General features: G+C 41.7%; 3 protein-coding genes across 8 annotated transcripts in view; 2 read left to right on the top strand and 1 right to left on the bottom strand.

Moving 5' to 3' along the window:
• Positions 1–27: 27 nt before the first annotated feature.
• On the bottom strand, positions 28–8,284 carry cdk8 (cyclin dependent kinase 8). Its single transcript, XM_087788903.1, has 13 exons — positions 7,871–8,284; positions 5,307–5,382; positions 4,997–5,107; positions 3,858–3,998; positions 3,570–3,627; positions 3,365–3,496; positions 3,113–3,256; positions 2,574–2,643; positions 2,395–2,467; positions 2,216–2,313; positions 1,228–1,306; positions 982–1,140; positions 28–906 (listed from the first exon to the last, which is right to left on the bottom strand). Exons 1-13 carry the CDS (start codon positions 7,996–7,998, stop codon positions 781–783), a joined length of 1,395 nt encoding a protein of 464 aa, XP_087645029.1. The 5' UTR covers positions 7,999–8,284; the 3' UTR covers positions 28–780.
• A 718-nt stretch (positions 8,285–9,002) lies between these two features.
• rnf6 (ring finger protein (C3H2C3 type) 6) lies at positions 9,003–14,916 on the top strand. The gene is made up of 4 exons (XM_087788902.1): positions 9,003–9,362; positions 10,903–11,058; positions 11,122–11,286; positions 11,915–14,916. The coding sequence occupies exons 2-4, from the start codon at positions 10,917–10,919 to the stop codon at positions 13,714–13,716; spliced, it is 2,109 nt and encodes a 702-aa protein (XP_087645028.1). The 5' UTR covers positions 9,003–9,362; positions 10,903–10,916; the 3' UTR covers positions 13,717–14,916.
• Positions 14,917–15,322: 406 nt separating this feature from the next.
• Positions 15,323–27,280, top strand: part of atp8a2 (ATPase phospholipid transporting 8A2) — a 54,712-nt gene continuing 42,754 nt past the window's right edge. Inside the window, exons 1-3 of one of the 6 annotated variants that reach the window (XM_087788895.1) lie at positions 16,570–16,812; positions 21,051–21,158; positions 26,941–27,118. In XM_087788895.1, the coding sequence (XP_087645021.1) occupies positions 16,770–16,812; positions 21,051–21,158; positions 26,941–27,118 (329 nt within the window). In that variant the 5' untranslated portion in view covers positions 16,570–16,769. Of the gene's footprint in view, positions 15,383–16,569; positions 16,813–21,050; positions 21,159–26,453; positions 26,487–26,707; positions 26,826–26,940; positions 27,119–27,280 lie in introns of those variants that run through there. The other 5 variants (XM_087788900.1, XM_087788897.1, XM_087788901.1 and 2 more) reach the window with 5 other exon arrangements.

Genomic DNA, 27,280 nt, shown 5'->3' with positions numbered 1-27,280 from the left:
GAAAATAAATAATGCATTTTCGCAACATGATTGATTCCATTTTTATTGTCAGGATACTTGTTTCATGTAAAATATTTCAATACAATACAGTACAATGCATGTTCCGCCTGCCTTCCTCCATGCGATTGGTTGGTTTTGTCGTCACCTTGTAAGGCTTGCTTGTCCACAGCAGCTGAGCAATATGCCAGTGTGAAGCTGCTCCGTCACACTCACAGTGAGAACAAAATTGTGAAAAAACATTAAATTAGAAACTACTAAAATCACTTTTTTTTGTTCTCTCTGAACAAAAACCTTCAACTCCACAGCTGTAGGGTCTCCGAAAACCTCCCAGCATGCTTCACAGCAGCTCAGTTCAGTCCTAAGCTAGGGCCCCTCACAGGCAGGCCAATACATACACACGAAACAGAAGGACGGACAGACAGAGAATCTGTCCACGCTGGCAGTCACATAGCAGCTTCGAGTCTCATCCCGACGGGACGAGGGTCCACGGCTGAGGGGGCTGAGGAGGGGGGAAGAGACGGGAGAGGGGGAGAACGTCGCTTGGCTGGCTTAAGTAAACAAAACTAAAAGGAACCATGTTTCTCATCGTCCTGATTTGTGATTCCTGCGAGTGTGCTATGTGGAGCGTTCTTTAAAAAGTGATGGTGACTTGTACGTGAGACGGACTTGCTGCACAGACGGAGCCCTCTGTACGGAGTAGAAGTTTCTGCAATAATCATCCTCCTCCGTCGGTACATTCTTTCGGGGAGGGACTGTTTGTGATGCTGTGTTTGTATAGTCTCAGTAGCGATGGGTCTGGTGGGAGTACTGGGGCGGCTGTTGGGAGGTAGAGGAGTATCCCATGCTGCTTTGGGGCAGTGATGTGCTTGGTCCAGGGTTCTGGTAGGCAGCATGTGGATTAGTTCGCTACAGCAGAGAGAAAAGGAAAGAGTTGAGTATATAAAGAAATCTAAAATGACGTTTTCTTCCCACTTCATTTACCTGGTAGTCTGAGGTCATGATGAGGCCACCTGAGGTAGTGGTGGGGGGGACAACTCGCACCTTCTTCAGAGGCGGGCCCTGGGCGTGGCTGTTGTCAGCGTTACCCGTGTGCCCGGCTCCGTTTGTGTGGTTGTTCCCCTGTTGCTGCTGCTGGTTTTTCTATTGTCGCAAAAACAAAACTCACGTTATCCTCAAGATTTTCTTTTTTTCCCTACTTCTAGCTGCGATGAGACGTCCCTGTCTTACTTTGTCTGCCTTGTCCTCCGGTTCCTCCTCGGTGAGAAACTCTCTCTTGGGGTAAGGGATCTGACAGCCAGCAAAAACACTGAACACAGCACAGAGGGGGCGTCACCTTCACAGATGTTTTATAAGTAATCACGGCTCTTTTAAATGTCTCGACTGTTCTTTCTACAATCAGACGTCAAGAGATGCCTCTGTTTACTGCATGGACTCTATTTACTGTAGCCTTCATTTCTAAGAAGTATCAGATATATTTTAAGAAGACGAGGACATCTCCACAGTATCTAATGTTCTTGAAGGACTAAAACTACGTTTATTTTTTTACCTTTTCAAACTTGCAAGCTAATAAAACATTACATTACAGACTTTCTTTTAAGACTTTCAAAATAACTCCATAATCTTGGTTTCAATGGGTTTGAAATTAAAGCTGTCCAAGTGACATAGGACACAAAAATGTTGACCCCAACATTTTAATATGATGTTGTTTTATCAGTAATTTTGAAAACTGAATTAAGTTTATTTTCAATAGATAACTTAATGTAGCAGTGAGACATGAGGTGCAAGAATGAAAAATAAAAAGCATATTTTCTGAAAAATACAAGCTACAAAGCTCAGACTGTAAAGGGTTCGGCTTGTTGCAGACTCAATCCCAGGTAAATTGTATTGTTAGGTCCATGAGCACTGCGTCACAGCCTACTCCCATCAGTGTGTGGTTTTGTGTGTGATTGGGTAAATATTGTTGTAAGTTGCATTGGAGAATAGCGTCTGGCAAATGCATTAATGGAAATAAATTATAAATATTATTAGTGTTTCTATGATACTTTTAATTCCATACTCAGCTGATTATTTTGGAGGTCAAGAAGGTTTTAAAATTTAAAAAAATTTAAATGAGTTCATCCTAACATCAGGAAAACAAGTCTGCATTTATCAGTTTAAACATAGCATGACAATATTCTACATTTAGAATATTTGAGACTATAATAGTGAAACTCACTCAGATGTAGGGAGTGGCTCCTCCAAAAAGTAAGGGTCCTGCATGGCCTGTTCTGATGTAATTCTACGGATGGGGTCCATGGTCAAGAGCTTTTGCAGCTGAAATAAACATTTGAAAGCGTTAAGACAAGAACATGCTCACATGACAAATGGCAAAGGAAAGAGAGCCTAACGACTCACCAAGTGGAACGCTTTGCTGTCAGGTTTAACTTTGTGTTTCTCCATGTATTTAATAAGGCTGCAGTTTGTGTAACTGTCGAGACAGAATGAAGAGAAGCAGAAAGTGAGTGTGATGTTACTCTGCGTGATTATTATGAAATCTCCTGGGAAACTAGGACAGAACATCTCGGCAGACTCACGTGTTCCTCCTGAAGTCTTTCATCAGCGTCGAGTGCTCTGGCATCTTTTTGATGTCCTCCCAGTCTTTGTCTGTTAAATTATTGGGAGAGTTTGTGTCACATTTCCTCTGTGAAGTCGATGCAGGATGTTTTGCATTCACAAGTCAGCAGCCGGTTTTATTGCGCGAGCACATCACGTTGTAAAAGCAGGCGGATAATGTTATCTTGCCGTCACGTTGTTGTTCCACATCAGCTTCTAAATCCATGTTTGTAAACCATTTCTATTTGAGTGCTTCTGTTTGGAACTTTCACATCAAGAAGAAAAAGGAGAGGGACTAATGCAAGTCCTGTGACATGGTTACAGCTGCTGAATGGACGATAATAATGAGTTGAGAAGATTCAGGGAAAATGTCTACAGAAATTTCTACCACTAGGTTTAATCAACCAAGTACAAATCATCCTCTGGGTCACAGCGATCCAACCGTAAGCCGCCGAAATATACATTTAGAAATCTCCTGGTACATTTTCTACATTTGTTTTTGATAGTTTGAACGACTTACCTGCTGGGAAACCCATGACGTTAAATATGCGGTCTAGTTGGTCATGGTGGTACGGGTTACTGGTTTTGATATCTTCCTGACGACAGTGGAATATTGGTTCTGATGTTAGTAGCTCCGCAAAGATGCAGCCAATGGCCCAAATGTCTAAAGAGAAATCCCAAAATGGTAGGTAAAAGTTCTCAAAAATGTACATCAATAAATATGACATTATATTTATATTTGTATTAGATACAATTGAGTTCCCAATCTTACCGATGGCTTTGGTATAATGGCGCGCTCCCAGTAGAAGCTCAGGTGCTCTGTACCAGAAAGTGACCACCACAGGGTCCAGATCGGCTAAAGGCTTCAGTGGTGAATTGAAGAGACGTGCAAATCCCATGTCGGCTGTTTGAACAGACACGAGTTAGAATGTCAATATCAAACACTTTTTATTTGTTGAAATAAAAGAATAACATACCAATCTTTACTCGCCCCCTCTCTGGCCCTTCCCCCATCACTAAAATATTAGCGGGTTTCTGAAGAAAAAAAAAAGAGAGCGTCATGTCAATATGAAGCTCGCCAATGCTGCCATCTAGTGGACATTAGAGTAACTTTCCATGACTGCAATGACATCGGCGTTCAAAGTCAACATCTGCTGTTATTACCCGTTTTAATGGAGATAATAACCATGTTACTAATCTTTAGAGGTTAGTTTTGTACGGCTTAAAGTCCCTCATTGCTCACCCTCCATCTCCAATTCACTTACAAGATCTCTATGGAGGACCCAGTTAGCATGTAGATAATGGATGCCATCCAGGATCTGGTAGAGGAGAGACTTGACCATTCCTCTGGGAAGCTGAAGAGGCTTCTTGTTGGCCTTTGACGCTCTGTGAAACTTGATGATATGCTGCGAGAAAATGACACAATGTAATAAATGTAAATATACACAAATTAATTTTACCACCAAGTATTCACTTTTGTTCATTGATTGACATTTAACAGTGTGTAATTGATGTCTGTAATTATGTATCTATTAATATCATTAACATTATGGCAATGGCTTTCATACAGTTCATACAGATGTTATACCGATGTATATGTAGCACATTTCAAAGAGGAATCAAATAATTAAACTACATTTCTATACGGAGAAAAATGGAGCAGCGACACAGATGACACACACACACACACACACACACACACACACACACACACACACACACACACACACACACACACACACACACACACACACACACACACACACACACACACACACACACACACACACACACACACACACACACACACACACACACACACACACACACACACACACAAATTAACACTTGCTGGGTCTCACAGAGTCGCACTGAATGGAAACCAGTGGTGTTTTTTTGTGGGCTACTACTGCTATTACTTTTTATTGACCCAAATAAAAGATTTCAGAATTTTAAATCCCTCATAGAACTCAAAGGTGCCAGCGGGCTTGAGATAAATAACCACAGCCACTGTCCTGAACAAAGCAACTCAAGTCAAAAGTAGCACAAGTAGATTCAACGTGTCAACAACAGTCAGTTCAAACTTTTGGGAGATTGATCAAAGAGGTTGGAGGAGTTTAAAGCCGGCCTCCACTCACTCACACAAAAGATGCAGCGTAATGGAATTCGCCTTTTGCTTACTTACTTAAATTCATTTAAAATGAGATGCTTTTAAACTATTTATTCAATTTCATAGTTATGTTAAGGTTAATTTTATTTGTCATGGAAATCAAGGTCGGGCTGATATTGCAGTCGACAACTATCTGATTTCATTGCTCTGCACAAATGGTTTGATTTGAAAATGCAGCTTCGTATAAAGAGTTCAAGGGTACACTATCATGTTACTCGTAATGCTTCTATTCACCCAAAGGTCGTGCTCTGCGTAGTCAAAGAGGAGCCAAACTTTACGGTCAGCGTGTGACAGGAAGACTTTCTGCAGTGAGATGACGTTCGGGTGCTTCAGCTCTCGCAGCAACTGCAACACAAACAGAGAAACACATTCTGCTGAGGATCATTTCATGAGGAGCGATACAGGGGAATTATACAGATAAGTATTTCACCAGTTATAGAGATGGTCATCAGTATTCTATTCAATAAGCCATGTTTTTATACACCCACTAATCAAGAGTTTGCATGAGTAACAAAGTAGGAGGCAGGATGGGGACAATTCTTACGGCAATCTCTCTGCAGGCGGACATGGAGATGCCAGTTCCTTCAATCTGCTTGAGGGCGTAGTCCTTATCATCTTTCCTGAACACAGAAATACAGAGCAACATTAACCTCAGCCCCTCGAGTCTTGTGCGCAGTGAAAAACAAAGAGGGCACTCGGTGGTTGGCATAGAGACGTGGGCCGAGGCCGAGCTGCATTACCCCTGGATTTGTGTAATGAAGCTCACCTCTGAGGATACAAAGAAAAGACGAGGGGGGGGGGGGGAGAAAAAACAGACCATGTCTGGCAGCTGGCAAGGGACAAGCCAGGGCACTTGGACAAGTTCTTACTCCGAAGAATTGGTTGCACATTCTCCCTCCCCCTGTGTTGAATCATCACAAAACCTATCCGTAATGTCTCCGGGGCCCTCGTCCCTCCACTGCAGCAAAGATAAGCCCATAAACAGCAGCCTCCTAAAATTCTTAAAACGCTTAAGGGTTCATTTGTGCGACACAGATTTCTACTATATCCTGGTGGTCAAAGTTTTACAGGACTTGTACCAAAAAAATGGCCTATTTTTTGAAGTTACGATGAGCAGCAGTCCAGATGGAAACCTTGAATCTCTGAATTGTGGATCATCAATCCCACCCTCTCTCACACTGTCTCTTAAAAGAGAAATAAGAGCCAGAAGCACAGACCAACCTTTACTGAACAAATATCATCAATGACTTTAACTTCCCTTTCCCATAGCTGCATAAATAAATAAGATCTTAGATCCTGGTAACCACCCTAAAAGAAGGAAAGTATCAATACACAATAGCTTGGGTTCCTATTGGTCAAATATACTTCCCGTGAACAATGCAACTTCTATAAGGGATGCAAAAAAGAACCCACCACTAGATAAATAGACTGTCCTCTACAATTCTTTAAAAAAATAAACTTAAGGTTGATCAGTATTAAAACAGCATTCATGGTCTTCCAATTCTTACCTACCATCTTGACAAGACATAGCAGGAGTGAAGTTGAAAGTTCCCTGATTGGTTACATCTCTGTGCACAAGTTCTTTCTTATTAGATATGGATCCAGGAGAGAGACTGAATGCGTACCCTGAAGGATCTAAAGATGACAAATGAACACCCAGAGACTAAATTCAGTCTTAATCCTCATTGCCCACTGAACAATGAAGGAGTCCTAAGATACAAAAACATATTTACTTATGGTAAAAAATGTTGTGACACTCATCTATAATGCTTTGCAATCACTTGATGTATAGAAATTTGATATTGGAAAAGGAACAAATTATGAACGTATTCTTGTGATCCAGCATTTCTTTTGTGGAAAAAAAAAAGTACTATAGAGACTTTTACTTGAAACCTAAGCTTTATAGTTTAAAGTATATTTTATTAATTGTGTAAACTGTGTCTTGCATTTAATTACAGAAAATATACACACAATATAAGAATCCATAGATATTATACGTAGATACAAGTATAATTATATTTGCTTGATGGAGTCTACTGACTCCTTTAAGAAACATCTTAAGACGTTTCTATTTGTTCAGGCTTTTCCTTGAATTTCTCGAACTCCTGTTGTGTTCTCAGTATTATCTTGATCTTTAAAGTATGTACTTTTTTGAGTATTGTTTTGATTGTTTAAGCGCTTTTTGACCCTGGTCTCTAATATTACTTACTTACTTACTTACTGTTAAATTACATCAGATATCCGTATACAGTGTAGCTGAGAACATCACTCAAACAGAGGATCACTGTCAGTGAATAAGTAAGTAAGTAAGTAATTAATTTTAATTTGTATAGCGCTTTTCCAGACCAGGATCACAAAGCGCTTAAACAATCAAAACAATATTCAATAAAGTATATACTGTTAAGGGCAAGATACAACTGATAACACAACAGGAGTTCCAGAAAATCAAGGAAAGGCCTGAACAAATAAAAAACGTCTTAAGATGTTTCTTGAAGGAGTCAGTAGATCATCAAACACAGAGAGAGAGGAAGATGGTTCCAAAGCTTAGGAGCAACAGCCTGGAAGGATTTCTCTCCTCTGGTCCTGAACCGTGTTAAGGAACCATCAGTAGATTCTGATCCACAGACCATCTGTTATGACCTGTAATTACTTTAAAAATCCGTCGAGAAATGAATCAACAACCGATCAGTCTTTTAAACAAATGTTTGAAAAGATTGCAATGTACGTTATATTATAAATAGTTATAAAAAATGCTTTCTGTTTAAATTCTACATTTAAAAGAGCTCAGAAAAAGTTACGAGGTAACCTGAAGGTACGCAGTTCGACAGGAGTGAAGACGCTTTATCACACTTCAATGATCGTGCAAAAAATGTTTACACTTTCGGATTCAAGTGCAGCAGAGATTTGTTTGAAGAAGGTAACGCGCCTATTGTTACCGTAACGACCCCCCGCTGTTACCGTGACTTCAGGGGGGGGGGGGGGGCAGTTACGACTGAACAATCCTTTCCGATCGACACGTCTGAACCGATGACGTGCATCGACTGACATGTAAACACCAGACGTGCTGCACGAACCAGACCAGAGGCCTTGTTGTTGGTCACAACTCACCCGTCTTTCCTCTTCGCCTTGTACACATGACCGTACGTCCCCCGTCCCACTTTGCAGCCCTCGTACTCAAACAGGTCCTCGACACGTTCCCGCTCACCAGTCAGCTTCACTTTAAAGTCATAGTCCATTTTCAGACAAGGTTCTCGGGGTTGAATGTATCCCTCCTTTTTTTTTTGGTTGCTTCTTCGGAAGGTAAACTAGCTTCTAGGACGAGCTTCCCCCCGGCGTGGTTCCTTTTCTACCTTCAGCCTACGTTCCACATCGAGTTTTTCCGTGTGGAATGAGACACACCGCTGGGGATAGATCTGTCAGCTGGTTCCGACTGGAAATAAAAAAACAAGAGAGATGCTTGTTGGCGTTTGTGTTGCTGCTGCGATACTAGCAGCCGGTATCTGCTGGAAGAGACGCACTTCACTCGGCGAGAGACACCGTACCAGTGGACGGCAGTGTCGTAAAAATGTCGCAAAGACTCGCAGGGACGCTTTGTTTACTGTTTTCTCGGCAATATAACAGCGTTAACATGTGGGAAAAACCAGCGTCAACCAAAGGGGTTTGGTGTTAGTAAATCGGCGAAAAATAACTCGAAATGGTGTAAAAAAAAAAACGACAAGTTTACATTTTACTGTCTAGATGTGGTTGCGTTTATACGCAATCCTACTTGATGAAGTCAATAGGATAGTAAATAAAAATAGAAAGATGTTTTTGTCTTGAAGTTTAAAATGTAAAAGAGACGATATAAGAAAAAAAGGGGAAGAATGTGTCTATTTAATAATATTGTAAAACCTTTCTTTCATGTAAATGTGAACAAAATCAAATGGTTTATTTTCGTCAAAGCCCTTGTTGTTGTTATTAAACGTGTCACAAGTGATATCGCTTTAAAAAATATCGCAAATGCATTAATAGCTTTCAACACAAGCACAGAAATTAAATTACATTGATGAAATAAATGAGTAAAACCCAACACTTTTTTAAAATGCATGATAAGATATGTTTCCATGTAACATTCAAGTGTTAAATTAAGTAACCTTGCTTTATTTATGGTTCAGAGGTGTGAAATAGAGACATTGTGTTTTGTGCGTATTACATCTTCGGTAATCAATAATAGTTTATATAAGAGTAAATTATTCAACATTTTCTTGCCAGAAGAATGTTTAATACCAGATTAAAGTACATCAATTGACAGGCAAGTCCAAAATGAAGGCGATTTTTTTTTTCGTTTATTAAAGTCTCCCAGTACGTCAATAAAGCCAATTAATTTCGTCTTTGGAGATCATTTTTGCGTCCACTTTATTAAGTTTGCGTCCCTGCATGTGAATGTATATATACAACAGCTCGAACCAACGCAGGAGTTAAAACAACGGGATGATAATGTGTTGACTAGGAACTGTTTTCGTTGTCGGGGTGTTTCACACGGACCATGTAAAGTAACACCACTGGTCCCATCTTGGTGAGAGCGAGAGAAGAGACTGCCATATTACAGCTGCATCGCCAGGTACAAAGTTCCTCTGTTTGTCATTGTCATTTCTTCCAGAATAACAACACCGCTCGGAATCCGAACGTTCGTTCGCATGAACGCGTTGAGTCGTGTTTGTTCAGAGGCTTTTCCAGCTCCGTTGACTCTCTGTGTGTTCGTCTCTTCGATGTCCTAGTGGCGCTGCTAGCAAACCTACTTGTGTGTTTAAAACAACCGACCGTTTCATGTCGTGTTCGAGACGCAATGAGCAGACCAGTGAGGTTATGAACTGTCGACCACACGGTCTTTGATGACGTTACATGCGTTTGTTCTCGTTCCACGATCGCCTTTCGTTTACAAGGAGACCCTCGGCTTCACCGTGGCCCTCCTCTGAGGCGCGGTGATTGGCCGAACGGGTTGTCAATCCTCTGTAGCGTGGCGCTGATTGGCGTTTGCCAAGAATGACAACAGCACTTTTACTCTGGTCATCATCATGGCCCTTTTGCTGCTTTAAGTTTTTAGAATTGTGTCTTACATTCTTACTTTTTCCCTCGTCGCATTAAACAATGGAGATGGTTAAAATTTGAATAAGGGTGTGGGACCTCGATATTATATTATGCATGGATATTGCATGACCGTAGACATACAAGGATGGCACCACATCCAAACGTTAAAACACGTCCAGGGATAATTCTCCTTTAATCTGTTTTGACCACAAAGTGTTAATTTGCTCTGGGCCGCATTAAATGCAAAGCTCGACCCACAGCCCAGGGGTACTACATGTACAGAATGAGGACAATTCAGAAATGAATATCAATTTTTATTTCACTAAGTGTGTACCCGCAATGATGGAGAGTTAATCCCATCACATCTTTGCATGGTTATGGACTTTCTTTTATCATTGCACAGAAAACACGGCAGTGAAACTGGCAACGAAATTTCGTTTGGTTGGCAACCGTTAAAAACACATTATGGCACATTATTTGATTATCGAGTCTTGAAGGTGTAAGATGAATGGTTTTCAACATCTATATGATAACATGATGCTGCGATGCTTACACTGGTAGTTTGTTTTAAGGTATGTTCGCTGAAGGGCAGATCCTCACCCCTCTCAGACAACCAAGAGAAGGACATTAAGGATGCTCACCTGAGTTTGCCATCAAGTGGTCAGTCCAACTCTCTCCCCAATCCACAGCAAATATTTCTGAGAGCAGTCAACGATGCTGGCATCAGCTCGGAACAGTTTTCCTATCCTCAGGTGTACTGGCACTATGCCTGTGTAAACACCACATTTGTTATAGTTTACACATGTTTAAATGTGCATTTTTCTCAAAGGAACACTTATTTTTCTGTATATGATTGAAACATGTTACTCCCCTGCTATAATATGACAAAGTAGGAACTAAAGCATTAATAATCACTTGGGGATCTTGGAGAGCATTATTTCATCTGGCTTTCTGCTGTGAAATGTTGTCTGGAAGGGATGGGGAACATAGTTGCATGTTTTTTTTGTTTTAAACGCAATATGTCTTAATATACGGCTTGTTTGAGATGACTTCCCTCCACACCCTTGCACCAGCACTCCTTACGGTGATGGACCCTCCTGGTGGGGGAGACGAGCGTCGGAGACAGGCAGAGCGTCTTCAACGAGAGGAGGCGTATTATCACTTTATAAATGACCTGAGTGAGGAAGAGTACCGCCTTATGAGGGACAGCAACCTGCTCGGCACTCCTGGTGAGACGCAGCCACTCCTATCGGTCAGTCATGAGTGGCGACCTGATCGTTTTCTTCTTCCAGGTGAGGTCACTCCCGAAGAACTCCAGCAGCGTCTTGACGGAGCGAAAGAGCGAGCCGCATCTCAGCCGAGCACCGAACAGCCGTCGCAGGCGGTCGAGGCGACCGATCAACAGTCTGGTAGTGTCGAGGGAGAGCAGCGGGAGGCAGGTGTGAGGCGAGGAGCAGGTAGTTATAACTAACAACCCTCATCTAGTAATTGATGTTACACACAGTAGGGCGATAATCTGGCGTTATATGTTTTAAGATACAGGGGCCACAATATGAAATATTGCTTTACTGTAGTAACGAGGATATATTTGTAGTATTGCAGAGTACTTGACTCTGGTGTTGTAGAATTCACAGACCACCTGACTCTTGACAAAGTCGTTAGAGCTTCCATTAGCTTTGAATCCAAAAATGTGTACAGAAATCACAGAAGCGGCTGGAGTTGACTGTATCCTCTCGTCCTCAGTCATCGCTGGGATCTCATTGTTCCTTTAGCTGGGGATAACGTCATGAGTGCTGCCATCTAGTGGCCAGAAATAATTAAACTCCTTGAATATATACATGTTAAGTGTTAATGAAAAAAAACACTTTATTCAAATATAAACTATTAAAAAACTATGATCAAAAAATTAATTATGATTAAAAACAAAACAAAAAAACAACGTGCTGTTGAATATCTTCTAAAATGATATTTAAGTTTATCGACGTTTTCTTACACACCTAACAGTATCACTTGATGTTATTATTAATGTATACTTATTATTATTATTATTATTATTATTGTCTAACCTTCTCTGTCTTCCCTCAGAGCCCGGAGCAGACGCTTCAAACGGGGACTCCTTACTGGAATGGCTGAACACATTCCGACGCACTGGGAACGCGACCCGCAGCGGCCAGAGTGGTAACCAAACATGGCGCGCCGTCAGCCGGACCAACCCCAACAGCGGAGAGTTCCGCTTTAGCCTGGAGATTAACATCAACCACGATCAGACGGAGCCCGGGGAACATAGTGACGCTATAGACACCGCAGAAGTGGCGGTAACTCCCCCTAGTGCAGCCGAACCCCGGGGTCCCCCTTACATCTCCAACCTGCGGCCCTCCACCACGACCCGGCCCGCCCCTTATCCTACACCCCGCCCCGCCATCAATAGGAGGATGCAAACTCGCCGCACGAGAAGCAGCACCTCATCCCCTCCTACGCCACCGCTGCCCCCCTCCCCGCTGGTCGCACCTGAACCCCCGACTTCCCTGCGCAGGGGTGTCACCATGGACCAGCTGGTGACCCCTGATGCCCCGAGCATTATTGATCCCACAGCTTCCCTCCATCAACCGTTGAGTGCTAGTGTAGAGCAAGGACGTGACGATGTGACTGTTTCTCTGGACTGTCCGCCTCTGTCTGGGCTTCCCCTGCCCTCAGCGGCGTCCGAGTCCCGCGTCAGTAGGACTCGATCACGTGGACGCTCACGCAGGTTTACATCCGGGGCCGGCCTTTCTTCACGTTTGACTCGTCCAAGTCGTTCTCCCTTTCAAAGGCTCTCCGGCCTGGGTTCTTCTTCGCCGTCCAACAGTGGCGTCAGTGATTCGAGCATTTACGTGGTAGAATCCGGCGGTGGCTCAAACACTGTTTCCATGGAAACAAGGCCGGCCGCAGTGGAACCTGTAGTTCTCACCGAGTCGTCCACGGAAACGGGACTACGTGAGGGGGACCCGCATTTAACCGGAGGAGGTTCAGCAGTGCGTCGACACCCAACGATCATGCTGGACCTTCAGGTGAGAAGGATCCGGCCCGGGGAGAACCGGGACAGGGATAGCATCGCCAGCAGAACACGTTCTCGCGCCAGAGTTGCCGAGAATACTGTCACGTTTGAAAGTGACCGAGGTGGATTTAGACGCACTATCTCTCGCTCCGAGAGGGCGGGCATCCGCACATATGTTAGCACTATCAGAATCCCACTGAGGCGCATCAGCGAGACCGGCCTCGGAGAACCCAACTCTACCGCTTTACGGTCCATCTTGCACCAGATCATGGCAGGGTTTGGAGAGCTCAGCTCTCTTATGGAAACAGAGGGCGATTCCGAAAACGTGGCCTCTAACCATGTAGATGTGGGTGGGACTGGTAGCTTCACGAGCCCCGCTAGTCGAACTCATCCAGCGGGCCAGGCGGGTGCCGAAGGCGCCGATCAGGTGAGTGTGGGAAGAGAGGAGGTGGACCCGGCGTCTCAGGCCCGACTCGCAGGAGGAATAGTGAACGCTGCAGAGGCGCGAGCCACAAGCAGAGACACCAACAACCTAGTCGAAAACGGCACTTTACCCATCTTACGCCTGGCACAGTTCTTCTTGCTCAACAACGAAGAAGTCGTGGAACACCCCCGTGGCCTGACCAAAGAACAGATCGATAATCTGGCCACACGTACGTACGGCCAGGTCAGCCTGGAGGGCGAGCTGGGCCGCGCCTGCAGCGTCTGCATCAACGAGTACGAACAGGGCAACAAGCTGCGCCGGCTGCCCTGCTCCCACGAGTTCCACATCCACTGCATCGACCGCTGGCTCTCCGAGAACGTCACCTGCCCCATCTGCAGGCAGCCCATCCTCACGGTGCATCACGACTGACCCGAGCCACGCCGCGGACGAAGCTCAGTGGGGCTGTGCATGTTTGTAGTGCTTCATGATTTCACTCTGAAAGTAAAGGACGATGAACCAAAACTGTACGGAAAAGGATAATATAAATGCAGAAAATGTAGATTTTATTTTTTTAGATTTTTCTTTCTTAACGCTTCCGAAACGTATCTCAGTTCATGACACGGATGGGAAAAAGCCTTGTGAACCGAGGCGTAGGTTGTCTTGTCTGGACTAATCGTTCTTCAGTTATAAGCTTTGCTGTATGCGCTGTAAATACCTCACTGTTGCTTTTTCTTTTTTCAAAGGTTTTCTGGCTATTCTGTTCGGATCGGAAGTGAATTGTTCAATGAATCCATGTTAAAATGTGCATCTGTTTTAAGCATACTTTTATTTGTATTACTTTAACAAAAAAGATTTCTAGTGGTGATGTATTTAATTTCAAGATTTGTTTGGATTTTCAGTTTCTCCTGCACACGCCGATTCATTAGTAGGAAATTTAGAATTGACACCTCGACAATTGTTATTTGAAAAACCGGCCTCCAGGTTTCTGACGCCAGGTGTCCGATCCATAGTTGATTTGTGCAATAGAAAGAAGATATAGTATTTAAAGTCAATGTTTACTCCTGCAATCAAGATCATCTAAGTTTAAAATTCTTCTGTACCACATTTATACCAGTGGAGAACTATTTTTTTGGGAGTAAATAAAATGTTTTATTTTTGTGTTGCCATTCTCAGTCTGTTGTGCATCAATGGCGTTCTTGTTGACAACAATTCTTCACGTGTGTGTGCTTGTGTTGCACAGGGGAACACTCGTGTAGAACAGTTGACCTCCAATAATAGTGTTTGACTGATGCTAATCTGTGTCGTTGACACGTCGCTAACAACACTGTGAGCAAGAAGCCGTGCGTATGTTTGGTGAACTTGTGTGCGTGGATATAAAAAAGGCTTTCGTTTATGAATGAAACTCCTGTAGTTTTAGCCACTTAAACAAAAAACAGCATATTTACTAAATTTGCTGTATTTCAAAAACGTGGAAGACAACAAAACGTGTCGAGTGTGTATTACAGTGCAGTGTGATGAGTGTGAGTCAAGTTGATGTTGGAGGACGGAATATGTTGCCATGTATTAAAATGAAGACATGGGTTTTCATCTGCTCTGTAACAGAATAAAATACAGCTTTGTAATGCCTCATGTCTGTCTACTGAAAACATCTCTTTAGACTTTTATATTTTAAATGTATGATTTTGAAACATGTATCAAAAGGATTCAGTTGTTTTTTTTTACCCAACTAATTAAAGTAGTTTCTTGCAAAAGTTGCATGTAAAGATCTGACTCCTACAATACTTGTATTTTATTACTCAAGACAACTCCAAGTGATTTTTTGCCACGTTTTTATTAAAAGAAAAAAAGAGTCCATAAAAGTGGACTCAAGTTTGAGGTAAAACCTGGTTCCTGGAGGTCCATAATTGTGGGCACAGTGACGTCACAAAGGTGTTCATGACTTTGTTGCTCAAACCTTGATTCGCTCATAGTTTCAAGACCTTTATCTTGCCTTTGTTGTAGTAAAGGAAAAAGATATAAAGGACTTGCTCTTTTTACCTCGTACGACACATTACATCTTCCCGTCAACTGAGAGCATTTGAATCGCAGCAAGAAGGTAAAAAACATTTTATTTTGCTTCATCTCAGTCACATACATAAGTTAATGATAATATAATGGACCGGAAATGTTTTTTTAAAATTAAACAACGTTTGAAAAATGCAATTTTTATTTGCTCGATTTAAACATTTTCATTTCTTTTTTAAGAGATTTGTAGTAAAGTTCGATAACTAATAAGAATAATGAATAAATAATAGAATGACGCTCTTCATATATAAGCATTGTTGCGTAAGAGTTCTCATAATGACGTGATATGAAGTGACGTCATTGCTGCTCAGGCGATGCAGTTGTTGTTTTAAGATCTATTTTTTTTGTACAAACAACTAAAACAAATTTCCACGGAGCAGGTGCGCGCTCGCATGAACGCTCATTCCCACGAGCTAACGGAACAAACGTCACACTGTAAAGTCGGATGTTGCCAAAGCGGAAATGGTTCATTCGCAATTTCAGAATTAAACTAGTTCATATTGGTCATTTTTATAGGGCTAGTTGATGGTTTCTTCGTTCTTTTGAGCTTTATGTGGGTAATTCTTCTAAAGCAGTGCTTGTTTTCTCAATGTAAATACAGTTTTTATTTTAAAAAGAAACATTTACCCATGTCTGAAAAGTTCCACATTGAATTCCACATTACCTGATTATTTTTTAAATTATTTTATTTGAAACCACATTCTGACATTTATATTATGCACTATGCTGCATGTTTATAGAAATCAAAGTAGATATACAAATTAAAATGACAAGTTCCCAAACTATTTGATACATTTCCTTCCCTTTACCGGTGATACATTGAGTTATTTAAGTTCTCCATAACCCCATAATGCTATATATTAAAACGGAGGGGTTTTTTTTTCGATTATTGAATGGTATACATACCAGCTTCATTTTTAAATATCTATAAATCCCTAAATTGAATTAGAAAATGGTAATTTCTTACAATAAAATGGGCACATCTTGATGACTGAAAAAGTAGAATTGGTGAACACCTGTCATGCAGTTTCCCGAACGGTTTGATACATATTTCCTTCCCTTTACCAAATTTGTTGATTTATCCTGGATCTCTATTGTACTCATCTTTACGTGTATTTAAAACCGCTTTCGAATAGAAGTCCACCCGTTATTTTGAAAGCGCGAACCGGAAGTGCTCTTTTTTAGTCACCACCGGTCGACTGACGCTGGCCAGGAGCTGTCACCTTACACACCTGTCCTCGCTGCCCCCCGCCAAGAGATCATGGTTCCCGGGACGAAGCGTCAGCAGCAGCAGCGGCGCCGGCGCTGGTGTGTGGAGCCCGCGCACCGTCGACCTCTCCCCGGCACCGCCGCCGCCGCCGAGCCGTGAGCATGCGACCGCTGCGACCTCCTGCTCCTCTCAGCCTCAACGACTCAAGATGTATTTCAACCGGAGAGGCAAGAAGATCCACAGCGAGGGAGGTACGTTCTGTTCGTCGTCATCCAGGGTCCAGGATGGCGGCGCTCGCACACCCCCCGACCCTCGCCCCGGCGGCCCTGAGAGGAGCAGGAGCGGGGGAGGCCCGGGTCTGATGTGAGAGGCATAGTAATGCGGACTCGGTGGCGTCCTGGACTGCGGCATGTGTGCTGGGTCATCTGTGCTGGAGACAAGGACGTGTTCGGGTTTCATCGATGTCCCCTTTTTTTTAATTTAATTTGCTGACCCAGTTTGTCTGGAAACACTCGTGTTAAAAAAAACATTATTTTGTGGGAATTGGGTTTGACCTGAAATGAACTTTAGACGCACTGGAACCACTTTCTCTACAATGATATAGAAATATATAACATTACCTAACGTATAATAGAAATTAATCTCATTTAATAACATTTAAAATTATTAAAAAACGCTTTATAGTTACAACTCAATAAGAATTGTGCTGTAAAAAAAAAAAGAGGCGTGTCAAACTGCAATAGTCGTCATGTTTTTAAACATATTTTGTAGAAGTGTATATATATATATATATATATATATGGTGACGAGGAGCTGTGACTTAACGGCTCAAAAGCTTGTAGATTTAAAACCACGTGACCATGGACAGGTGAAATCCTCATTCAAGAGACAGACCTGCAGTCTCGGTCGCAACTTGGCAAACGTTGCACACGTGCGAAGCTATTATAACCTGCTTGAGTGGAGGGTTCGGAACTTTGAAAGCAGTTTGATGTATTGATATCACCTTGTTATCTGTGGTTGCTTTCTGACCTAACATTCCAAACAATCCTCCTCTGCTCCTCCTCTTTCCCAAATCTATTTTAAAAAGCTGGAGTTAAAGTTAAAACCCCCAATTATAGTTAATATATAAAATCATATAAATATAAAATCTTTTATTGACGGTATTTTAAACACAATATAGGAATTTATTTGTGTTGTCAGTACAGAAACAGCAAATGCTTTATATCTATATATATATTTACATACATATGACAAAAAATTAAATTAGTGTTTTTTTTAGTAAGCAAAGGTTATATAAAGCAAACCAAAACTATATAACAATTACAAGCACTCACTAACTTTTTGACTACTTCAAGGTTTGATAGTAATTTCAGAGGCAACCAAAGTCGTATACTTTGCGATATACAATGAAATGCTAAACATTATTTAGGAAAGAATCATGTTTTTTATCCATAAAATTATGAGTTAAGATTCTACCAGATCGGAAAAAAAAAGGATTTTTCATTTAAAATATACTTTTAGAAAAAACAACTTTCTGTATGTTCCTAGAGGACAACTTTTAATAACCTGTTCAGTAAGAATAATTAAGTTTTGACTTATGAAGTTATTAAGATTGACACTTCAGTTGATCAGTTGGTTCGGTTTGGGGAACTGATGGTAGAAGGTCAAGAAGTAGACCAAATTCTAAATACCACAAAAAGTTGTTAAGGATTATTTCACTCAAAAATTCTCTGTAGTCTTCATCGTCCTACAAAAAGACACTTAAATCATTGAAATACCTCCATGTTGCTCAATTGTAACGTCCTTGACATTTTGAATTGTATCAGGAAAACTACTGTATTGACAAAATTGTAGACAGAAGCTGATCTTATTAGCCACGATATTGAGCTATGACAGCCCTGAGACCTCCAGCAAGGATCTTATTTCACATGACTTTTTGAATCACAAATCGACACAAACATTTTTAGGAATTGTCTTGTTCCAAAGCTAACTTAAACATTCCTTATATGCCCAGTTGGTGTCTTTAGAACGACACACGTTTGTCACAATAATCACACCAAATCTGATTTATATTATTGATTTAATTGTAAGATTAGTTTTAAAAAGTCAATTTTCCTGATCTAGTTTGCTCTTACTTACTGGATGTTTTTAGCAGCAGCAGAAAGAGGCCATACAAGTGAATGATAACACTTTTAATTAGCATCTATAAATATCAACATGTCTTCAAAGGCTTTTCTTTCTGCTGGATTTCCAAAAATAGAGCTCCTATTTGAATCCCTGACAATCCCCGTCGCACCAAAGCCGACAGGATTGGGTTCGGAATAAGACGAGGTTGTTGGATGAAGTTGTACGTGGAGTGCTGTGGTCACGTGACTGCCTGGACTGCCCTGGAACACATGAGCTGAATACATGTGGCTCGTCCAGAGACTCGTCCAGAGACGCTTCGCAGTGGCTGCATAATGGCCGTGTGTGCGTTGCTGTTGTCTCTCTGTGTGGCTGCATGCCTCCTGCAGCTTCCAGAAATAGAAAGCAGGACAAACTGTTGACAGAGTGAAGCCCACGCTGTCCTCGGGCTTGTAGGTTCATTCTTATGAAATTGTTGCTAACACGTGAGGACGTTGTATGTGTCGTGCGAGCGAGCTGTTATTTCCCCTTTTTATTTAACCACCTCTAAAGGATGGTGTGAAGTTCTGTCGGAGAGGATCTCATGTTTGCAGATGGAGGGGGGGGGGGGGGGTCAGGTCAATCCCTGTAAACATGTGCTGCCTCCTGTATTCTCTCAAGAGTCTCTAATCTCCTGAAGCCTGACCTCTCGATTCTTTGCTCCACTTAGCGGAGCTGCCTGATGACGTCTGCTCTCACAGTGTCCAGGCGCGCAAATGTGTATTAGATGGAGTTTAAAGTTGGATCCTGACATTTGTTATGTCAACATTCAGGCGGTTGTTGACATGTGTGACGAAGCTTGAAGATGACCTGTTCGAGAAAGATAATGAGTGGCTGTCAAAGGCCCCTCTCAGAGATGGCAGGGGGCGCCTGATGTAGTTGCATGACTCCGCCGTACGGGGGCGTCATTGGGTAAAGTACCTGAAGGATTGAGAGACTATCTGCTCAGAGTAATATTCACCGAATATTACAATACATATCTAGTTTGCTGAGAATAACTTCGTAACACCAAAACAAAAAGGTCGTTCTTTGTTTTTTTAGGAGGTTACAAGAAAGACAAATGTACTCTTGTCCCTACATTGTTTGAACAAGGAAAACAAAAACAACACCTATATATAATATTTACTTTGTATATGGATGTTCAAGGTGTGAAGATGTATTTCATCAAACGTGTCTTTTCACTGTTATTAAAGAGGGGAACTGTATAGTGACGTCATGAAACTGTTTGCAGACCATGGTAGGAGCAGTATTCTAGCAAAATCATAAAAAATACTGTATTATACTGTTTTAAGTTTCACCTCCCATTCCATTTTGTCCTTCAAAAGGTTTATTCATTTCAGTGAACGACATAACTCTAAAAGTGATCTTACAAAAAGGGTTTCTCTCTCTTTCATTACCTAATTAATTCATTAATTTAAACTATATTTTTAAATTATTCTATTAGATAATGGCAAGACTATACCATATGCAATATTGGATTATTTTATTTAAGTATGTGTGTGTGTATATATATATATATATATATATATATATATATATATATATGCAAAATCAATAATAAATGACAAAACCAAACCAAATTTACTGTACATTAAAGTGATCCCATGACAAGAAAACATTACAACCATTTTTGTGATTCAAGTGAGTTTTGTTCCACTACTTTTAAAGATAATTTCTGAGCACCAAAATATCTTTATTAAAACAAGCTACAATATTTTAGTTTTTTCTTTTGACTCAGAGTTCACTCAGCAAAATTTCAACCTCTACTTGTGTCTTCCTTTAACAGTACTCTTATCAGCCTGTGTTTTAAGATATTCATCACTCACTGCTGTTCTATAATCTGCGCTGGGTGATGGAAGGACTATTAGAAAACCACTGCTGGTTGAGGGAACATTTTTTGTTAACCTATTTCACTCTTTGATATATGTCTGTAGCTTTGTTTTTGGAAACCAACAAGTCTCAACGATAGCCTTTGCCAATGGGTCAATTTTCCCCGTATTGAGTAGACTTAACAATGGACCTGGAAGGGATGGGTTGGAGGCTGATCATGTAAAGGGCGTAGGTGGTATATGAACCCTTTAAATGCAAATGAAGCTGGACCAAACTGTGGATCTGAACCTATAACGGACAGTGAAGTAGCAGCGATGAGTCCTTTTGAATCAAAATAGTTGGAACCCTCTGTGGAACAATCTGGACTTTGACCATTTGATTAATGGGTATCACAATTCCTATTCGTCCCATTACCACAAACATGTTTGTGTTGTGTATTTACTATTTTCTGTGTGTGTGTTATTTCTCTCCTGCTGCTGCCGCATTGGCACCAAAGAGCAGTTAGTGTTGAACACCATTAGGCAGGAGGCTTCTGAACTGCAGGACCCAAACCTGGGTGCCAGTGCTACCATGTGTGCCCGCCTCGCGGACAGGTTGGACAAAAGTGAGTTGGACTGGATTGTGTCTGACGTGGCAAGGTGCATGTGACCACGTGCAATAGCAACCAGGAGTAGTTCCCTGCCTAACCCCCTGGCCCTCAAGAGCTACATGTTCTCTGTTTCTTGTCTGAAAAGGTCACCATCTAATCTTATTGCCGTGGACGGTCTGTAGCTCCTCTGGGCCCGGAGTGACGAACACTGGGTTTGGAAGCTTTTCACTGCATGTGCTCCAAAAGGTAGAGCAGCTTCACTTTGGTCGGTTCAGGTTGAAGTCATGTGCATGGACATTGACACATGCATCTGTTGACATGGCATGTTAGGAACAAGCATGCCCATGAGCTTTACAACATGCACGTACGAGACCAGATGCATGATTCGGAGGGTTGCATGCAGCCATATAATCCAATGATTCTATTTGTGTGTTTGTTTTAGAGAAAACCTCTTCTTGAGTGTCACCTGCTGGATTACCAGCGTTTAGGTCAAGCTGGTGTTAAAGTTGCAGAGCTGACAGAGATGGGATTAGATGGTTAGATAGATAGATAGATAGATAGATCTGCTTGCGTATTGCCTTTGTAAGAAGCTTTCTTGACTTACCTCCTACATGCGTACTACGAATAGACCCACCTGGGACATCACACAGTCAATCTGGACCCGAAAATAAGACCTTTAGATTGTTTGGGGAAAACGGCTGTTATTGGACGTCACAGTCACTCGGATAAAAGACTTCCTGTCAGTAATGTCCCACTGAAGAGTTGTAAAACTGGATTTATCGAAATAAGATATAAATGCTGCTTCTTTTTACGGATATTTTCACGGAACGTTTTTGGCCAATGGCAAGTCCACTCTTGCTAAACCGCTCGATAAATCCCTGTCCATCAATTTCACATGTATTAATTCCTTACTCTTCCTTGTACCTGTATTTATATTTATTGGTGGTATTAAATACTTTTGATTTTGATTTCCCAACTTAAATTTAAGATTCTCTGGAGTCCCAGAATTCCATCCCTGTAATTCCTCTATAAAGTAGGATATTTCTCAACAATAATAACTATCCACAGCAATGCTAGATTATATTCCTATTTTATTCCAATTTTTGTACTTGGTTATTAGATCTGTTTTGCATAACAAGTAATAACCAAGTTAAATTGAGTTCTGAGCATAATTTTAACCCTTGTTTTATCTATCTTGTGATACCAAAAAACTGTTTTCAGGCCTTCGGGTTAGCTTGGCCCTGAGATAACACAAGTGTTAAAAGAAAACATTTGGCTTTAATGTGCCAGCAATTATTTAACAACTAAGTTATTAAGGATCAAGATAGTTAATAGGTTTTGTATTTATGGATTCTTAATGGTAAATAAGTGTGTTTTAATGCTGTGTACAATTGCAGTATGTTTGCAGGAACCCATCGATATTGAATAATTCAGATATATTCCACTTACATTTTACCACATGAATTTATTCAATTTAAACTTCCATTAATTCCACCACTGAGCACGGATGAGTTACAGATTCTGAATATGAAAAAGATGTTTTTAAGATGGCAGAAGAAAGAGTATTTCACAGCCTTAAATATAATTTATGTATTTCTACCTCTTGATTTATTGATTAATAAAAATGAAAAGTATGGAATAGTGTATGTTTAGGTTCAGTGACTAAGTTCCTGGTGTGAAATCTTCTGCTGAGTATGGTAGATAAATTATGCAGCTTGTCTTATTCTATTATTTAGTGGCGAATTCGTTGGACAGTGAAAGTTTGGCGGCGCGCCACATTGCACCTTCAGTTGATGTTTGCTCTAGAGCTCATGATCGGACAGAAACTCAATATATTTCAAATGATTCCCCTGCTTTGCATCTGTAACACAATTGCAGATAACCCCGTTCCATCAACTCTGGTTCTAATGAAGGTCGACTGAACTGCCAGAGCCTTACCTAAAGCCTCAGCGGGTCGTAAGACCTACCTGTCTGGACTCATGTGTAACTGACCTGTCCGTGCTCCGCCGGGGTTTTTCTGCTGACTCATCCTTAGCATGGTAATGAGTTGCGGTGCTGCTGCACCTCTGCTCCATCAGAGATGAGTAACCGAGAATTGATCGGCCCGTGGATGAAAAAGAGCCAAAGTGGCCTGCTGAGAAAGATGCTATTGATCGTGTTGAAAAGGTGAAATCCAGCCTGCGGTGCCTTTAAAATCTTCATCCAGGATTTGCATGGTAGCCGCTCCACGGTCATTATTCCTTCTCTTGCATATCGGCTCATCATTTATCGTATTCTTCACACAGTCGCCTGCTATCTTTATTCACCTCCATTTGCGCCGTGATTGTGACATACAGCTCTTGTGGGTCCAGAGGTAATTGCTTTGTCACTGATTCAAAGATGAGTGATAGTGGGCTTATTATCACCGTCCCTGGCAAGACTTTGACTTTTGCTCTCTGCCTTGACCAAAGTGAAACCTTTATGGCCAAGTACCGGTATTTATATGATTCAGAATCACTTCAGTGATGAGTGAAGTTCTTTTTTTTAATCTATTTCCCAATAGCATTAAGGAAATGAAAGGTAACTGTGGAATTGGTACTGGGAAAATCTCTGTTTGATATAGATTTTTCTTTTTTTTATGTTTATGACTTATGTCCGGGTCAACGTACGTTTACCTCCGTGTGGACAACTTGATGATGTCAGAATAGATCATTATAAAGCCAAGAGTACCATTGAGACGGTCATGTAAGGAATGACTTTCGAGGCTCTAAACTGCATTTGCTAAACCCTATGAGCACTTATTGTATAGTAAATATTTAATGCAATTGCCTCTTTGTGTGTATCCACAAAGGCTAGCCCACAAACACGCAAAGACCCAAGAGCATCGACGACAGCAATTAAGACCCAGTAAATAATAACAAACATATTTCTCTAAAATAATATCTATTTTGACTAGCTTTGTGAACATTCTAAAATCATATTGCAGCAGGTTGTGAAAAAGCTTTACTTCATTGTAAAACCTAGAGTGTAAACGCTATTGTGGTTAAAAGTTTACATACATACATACATAATGTCATGGCTCTCTTGAGTTTCCAGTTATTTCTACAACTCTTATTTTTCTCTGATGGAGTGATTGGAACATATTCTTTTTTGTCACAAAAACAACTTTATTATGGGTTAACAGGAAAAGTGGCAAAATCTGCTGGGTCAAAAATATACATACGGCAGTGCTAATATTTGGTTACATGTCCCTCTGCCATTTTCACTTCCATAAGGTGCTTTTGGAAGCCATCTACAAGCTGGCTTTCTAACATGGACTTGTTTCTTCAGAATCGACCACATGTTCTCCATGGGGTTTAAGTCAGGACTTTGGGAAGGCCATTCTAAAACCCTCATTCTAGCCTGATTTAGCCATTCCATTACAACTTTTGATGTGTGTTTTGGGGTCATTTTTCCTGTTGGAACACCCAACTCGACCCAAGACCCAAACTTTCGGGCTGATTTTAGGTTATCTTGAATAATTTGAAGGTAATCCTCCTTCTTCATTATCCCATTGGAAAAGCAATTTCAATAAAGTTCTACCTAACCTAACCATTTACTCTCTGTAAAGCACCAGTTCCATTGGCAGCAAAAACAACCCCACAGCACAATAGTACCACCACCATGCTTTGACGGTGGGCATGGTGTTCTTAGGGTTAAAGGCCTCATGTTTTCTACTCCAAACATATTGCTTGGCATTGTGGCCAAACAACTCGATTTTTGACTTTCCCATTGTAGCGTTTGTTTGTGTTTGTATCCAAGGATCTCTGAGACCAACTTAATAGGGCCTCAGAGAAGTTACCAGCTGTCTCTCAAAATAACTCACAAGAAGTTAAGAGGTCATGCTATGAAGCTCATTTCATTGACACAACTTTCTAAGTCATTAAAAATTGATAATTCATGTTGCCGTATGTATATTTTTGACCAAGCAGATTTTGCCACTTTTCCTGTTAACCCATAATAAAGTCATACAAGAACCAAACTTCATGAATGTTTTATTGTGACAAAGAACAATATGTTCCAATCACTCTATCAGAGAAAAATCAGAGTTGTAGAAATAACTGGAAACTCAAGCGAGCCATGACATTATTAAAGTGTATCCGAGAATTTTGACCACAACGGTAGATGAACCTTAATTTGAGAAATGCACAACATTTAAAAGGTAGGAGGGCAGTGCTCTTGCTGTGCTTGTTTTGGAGGGAATTTTTTTAGTTTCCTCTGGGCACTCTTGTTTAATCCCACAGTCTAGTAAAACCGTTGTTTCATGGATTTATTCAGAATTTACCTTGGACTACCCACCGATCCAGAGTTTCCCCCACCTCGTTCCCCATAAATTCTACCGTCCAGTCCCTGCAGCTTTATAATAAGAATAAGCGGCTCAAAATGTACTTGATGTGTATATATATTATTTCAATATAGATATGGCAAAAAAAAAAAATCCTATATTTTAGCATAATAACTACAAGGTGTGTGAGAAGATATTGATACACCATTTTTGTTTCACTGTATTGTATCGATCTTCAACAGCACTGTATAGATTTTTAGTTTCGTTAATTATACTTAATGTCTTTATGTGCCCTGAGACGGACTACCGTCCTGTTCAGGGTGTCCCCTGCCTCTCGCCCATAGAAGCTGGGATAGGCTCCAGCCGATATTTTATTAATATTTTGGTTTAAAAACAACTTATGTAAGTTACGCAACACCAGAGTCAAATACTTGGACAATACCGCAATACGCATCATCAGATTCTTTCCAATACACACCCCTAATAAAAACGCTTCATAAAACCCCGTAACATAAGAGAAATGGTAGAAAACAAAAAAGATTGTTAGGTTGTGTTGACTGACCGTTTGGACCTCTTGGAGGGAGTTCTTCAACATATGGACCTCCAACATGTCGAGGAACCTGTTGGTGTGTTATCACAGTGACAGTAAATGCTCTCCTGATGGAAACCTCCTGGAGGTCCTTCTGACCCCCATCTGTGCCCCCCGACCCCCCGAAGGCGTAATGCGGCGTCTGGCCCTTTAAAAGCGGACCAACCCCCCCACACCCCCCACCCCCGCGACGCTGAAGGAAGCTCCATATGGCTTCCCCTCGTTGTCTCGCCGCCAGATAACCCGGCTTTTTTTTTTTGAGAGAGAGAGTTTGTCCCGATTAGAGCCGAATAAAAAAAAGGACGTTCCGAGTGCGCGGGAGTGACCCAATGACACCGCGGCGGCGGGAGCCTGAAGCACTGACCGGCGGGTCCCGGAGCTTCCGAGTCGAGACGCTGCTGCTGCTGCATCATCCGTCCTCGCCCAGGTCCTCACCCAGGTCCTCACCCAGGTCCGCGCCAGCTGAGTAAATAAACTCTCCAATCCGACCACAACAAAAAAAAACGCGACTTTCTAGTTGTACTCGAGGATAACAAACGCGCGGCTGCGTAACGCGGGAGGTTGGACGAGGGCGGGAAACGCGTCACGTCCGCCGCTGTCACTTTTTTAAATGACAATTGTAGACTCGCTGTCGAGCTCGTGTGTTTGATCGCCATTGTTGCTCCTGTCAGCACCTCCTTTATCCACGCGGGGGGTTCCGTGGGCGTCACGAGCTCGTGTGTACATTACCTTCATGATCGTAAGGCGGGGGGAAGAAACGCGTCACCGAAATGGACCCTCGACACAAGTGGTAGCCTTTTTTCAGTTTAAAGTGTAAACCTTGTCTCCCCCTCTATTTCTCCCTCTCTCTCTCTCTTTCTCTCTCTCTCCTCTCTCTCCTGTGCCTCCCTCGCTCACTCACTCAGACTCGCCTCTCTCCCATCAATCCAACGGTGCAGGACCTGCGTGCTCGTCCAGTGGTTACCGCAAGGCAGATGATGAGATGTCCGGCACCACTTCCCAGGCGGATCCCATAGACGCCACTGCCCGGACGGTGCTGCTCAACCGGCCACAGAACACCAAGTTCTGCGACAACCATGTCAGGTGAGAGAGAGAGAGAGGGTTCCCCCCTTTTTTTTTTTTTTTTTGGGTTCATTTGACTCACGTGTGGACTTTGGAGGAACCGTGGCCGACTAGGTTTGGCATTCTTTTGCTACCTGATCAAAGTGAGATAACCTTCTGTGATGATGTTTGCTTAGTCCGTTC

The sequence above is a fragment of the Callionymus lyra genome, chromosome 4 (assembly GCF_982586985.1).
Source record: "Callionymus lyra chromosome 4, fCalLyr1.hap1.1, whole genome shotgun sequence".
NCBI lineage: Eukaryota > Metazoa > Chordata > Actinopteri > Syngnathiformes > Callionymidae > Callionymus > Callionymus lyra.
Note: the sequence above shows the minus strand (reverse complement) of the source record. Positions and strands in the feature narration are given on the sequence as shown.

Excerpts from the sequence above, each read along its gene's own strand:
- cdk8 (XM_087788903.1), bottom strand. The coding sequence starts at position 7,998 with ATGGACTATGACTTTAAAGTGAAGCTGACTGGTGAGCGGGAACGTGTC. Across the intron at positions 3,628-3,857 it reads GGGTCCTCCATAGAGATCTT|AAACCCGCTAATATTTTAGT; the intron begins GTAAGTGAATTG and ends TTTTTTCTTCAG. Across the intron at positions 3,497-3,569 it reads GAGGGGGCGAGTAAAGATTG|CCGACATGGGATTTGCACGT; the intron begins GTATGTTATTCT and ends CTGTTCAAACAG.
- rnf6 (XM_087788902.1), top strand. The coding sequence starts at position 10,917 with ATGGACCCTCCTGGTGGGGGAGACGAGCGTCGGAGACAGGCAGAGCGT. Across the intron at positions 11,059-11,121 it reads CAACCTGCTCGGCACTCCTG|GTGAGGTCACTCCCGAAGAA; the intron begins GTGAGACGCAGC and ends TTCTTCTTCCAG. Across the intron at positions 11,287-11,914 it reads AGGTGTGAGGCGAGGAGCAG|AGCCCGGAGCAGACGCTTCA; the intron begins GTAGTTATAACT and ends GTCTTCCCTCAG.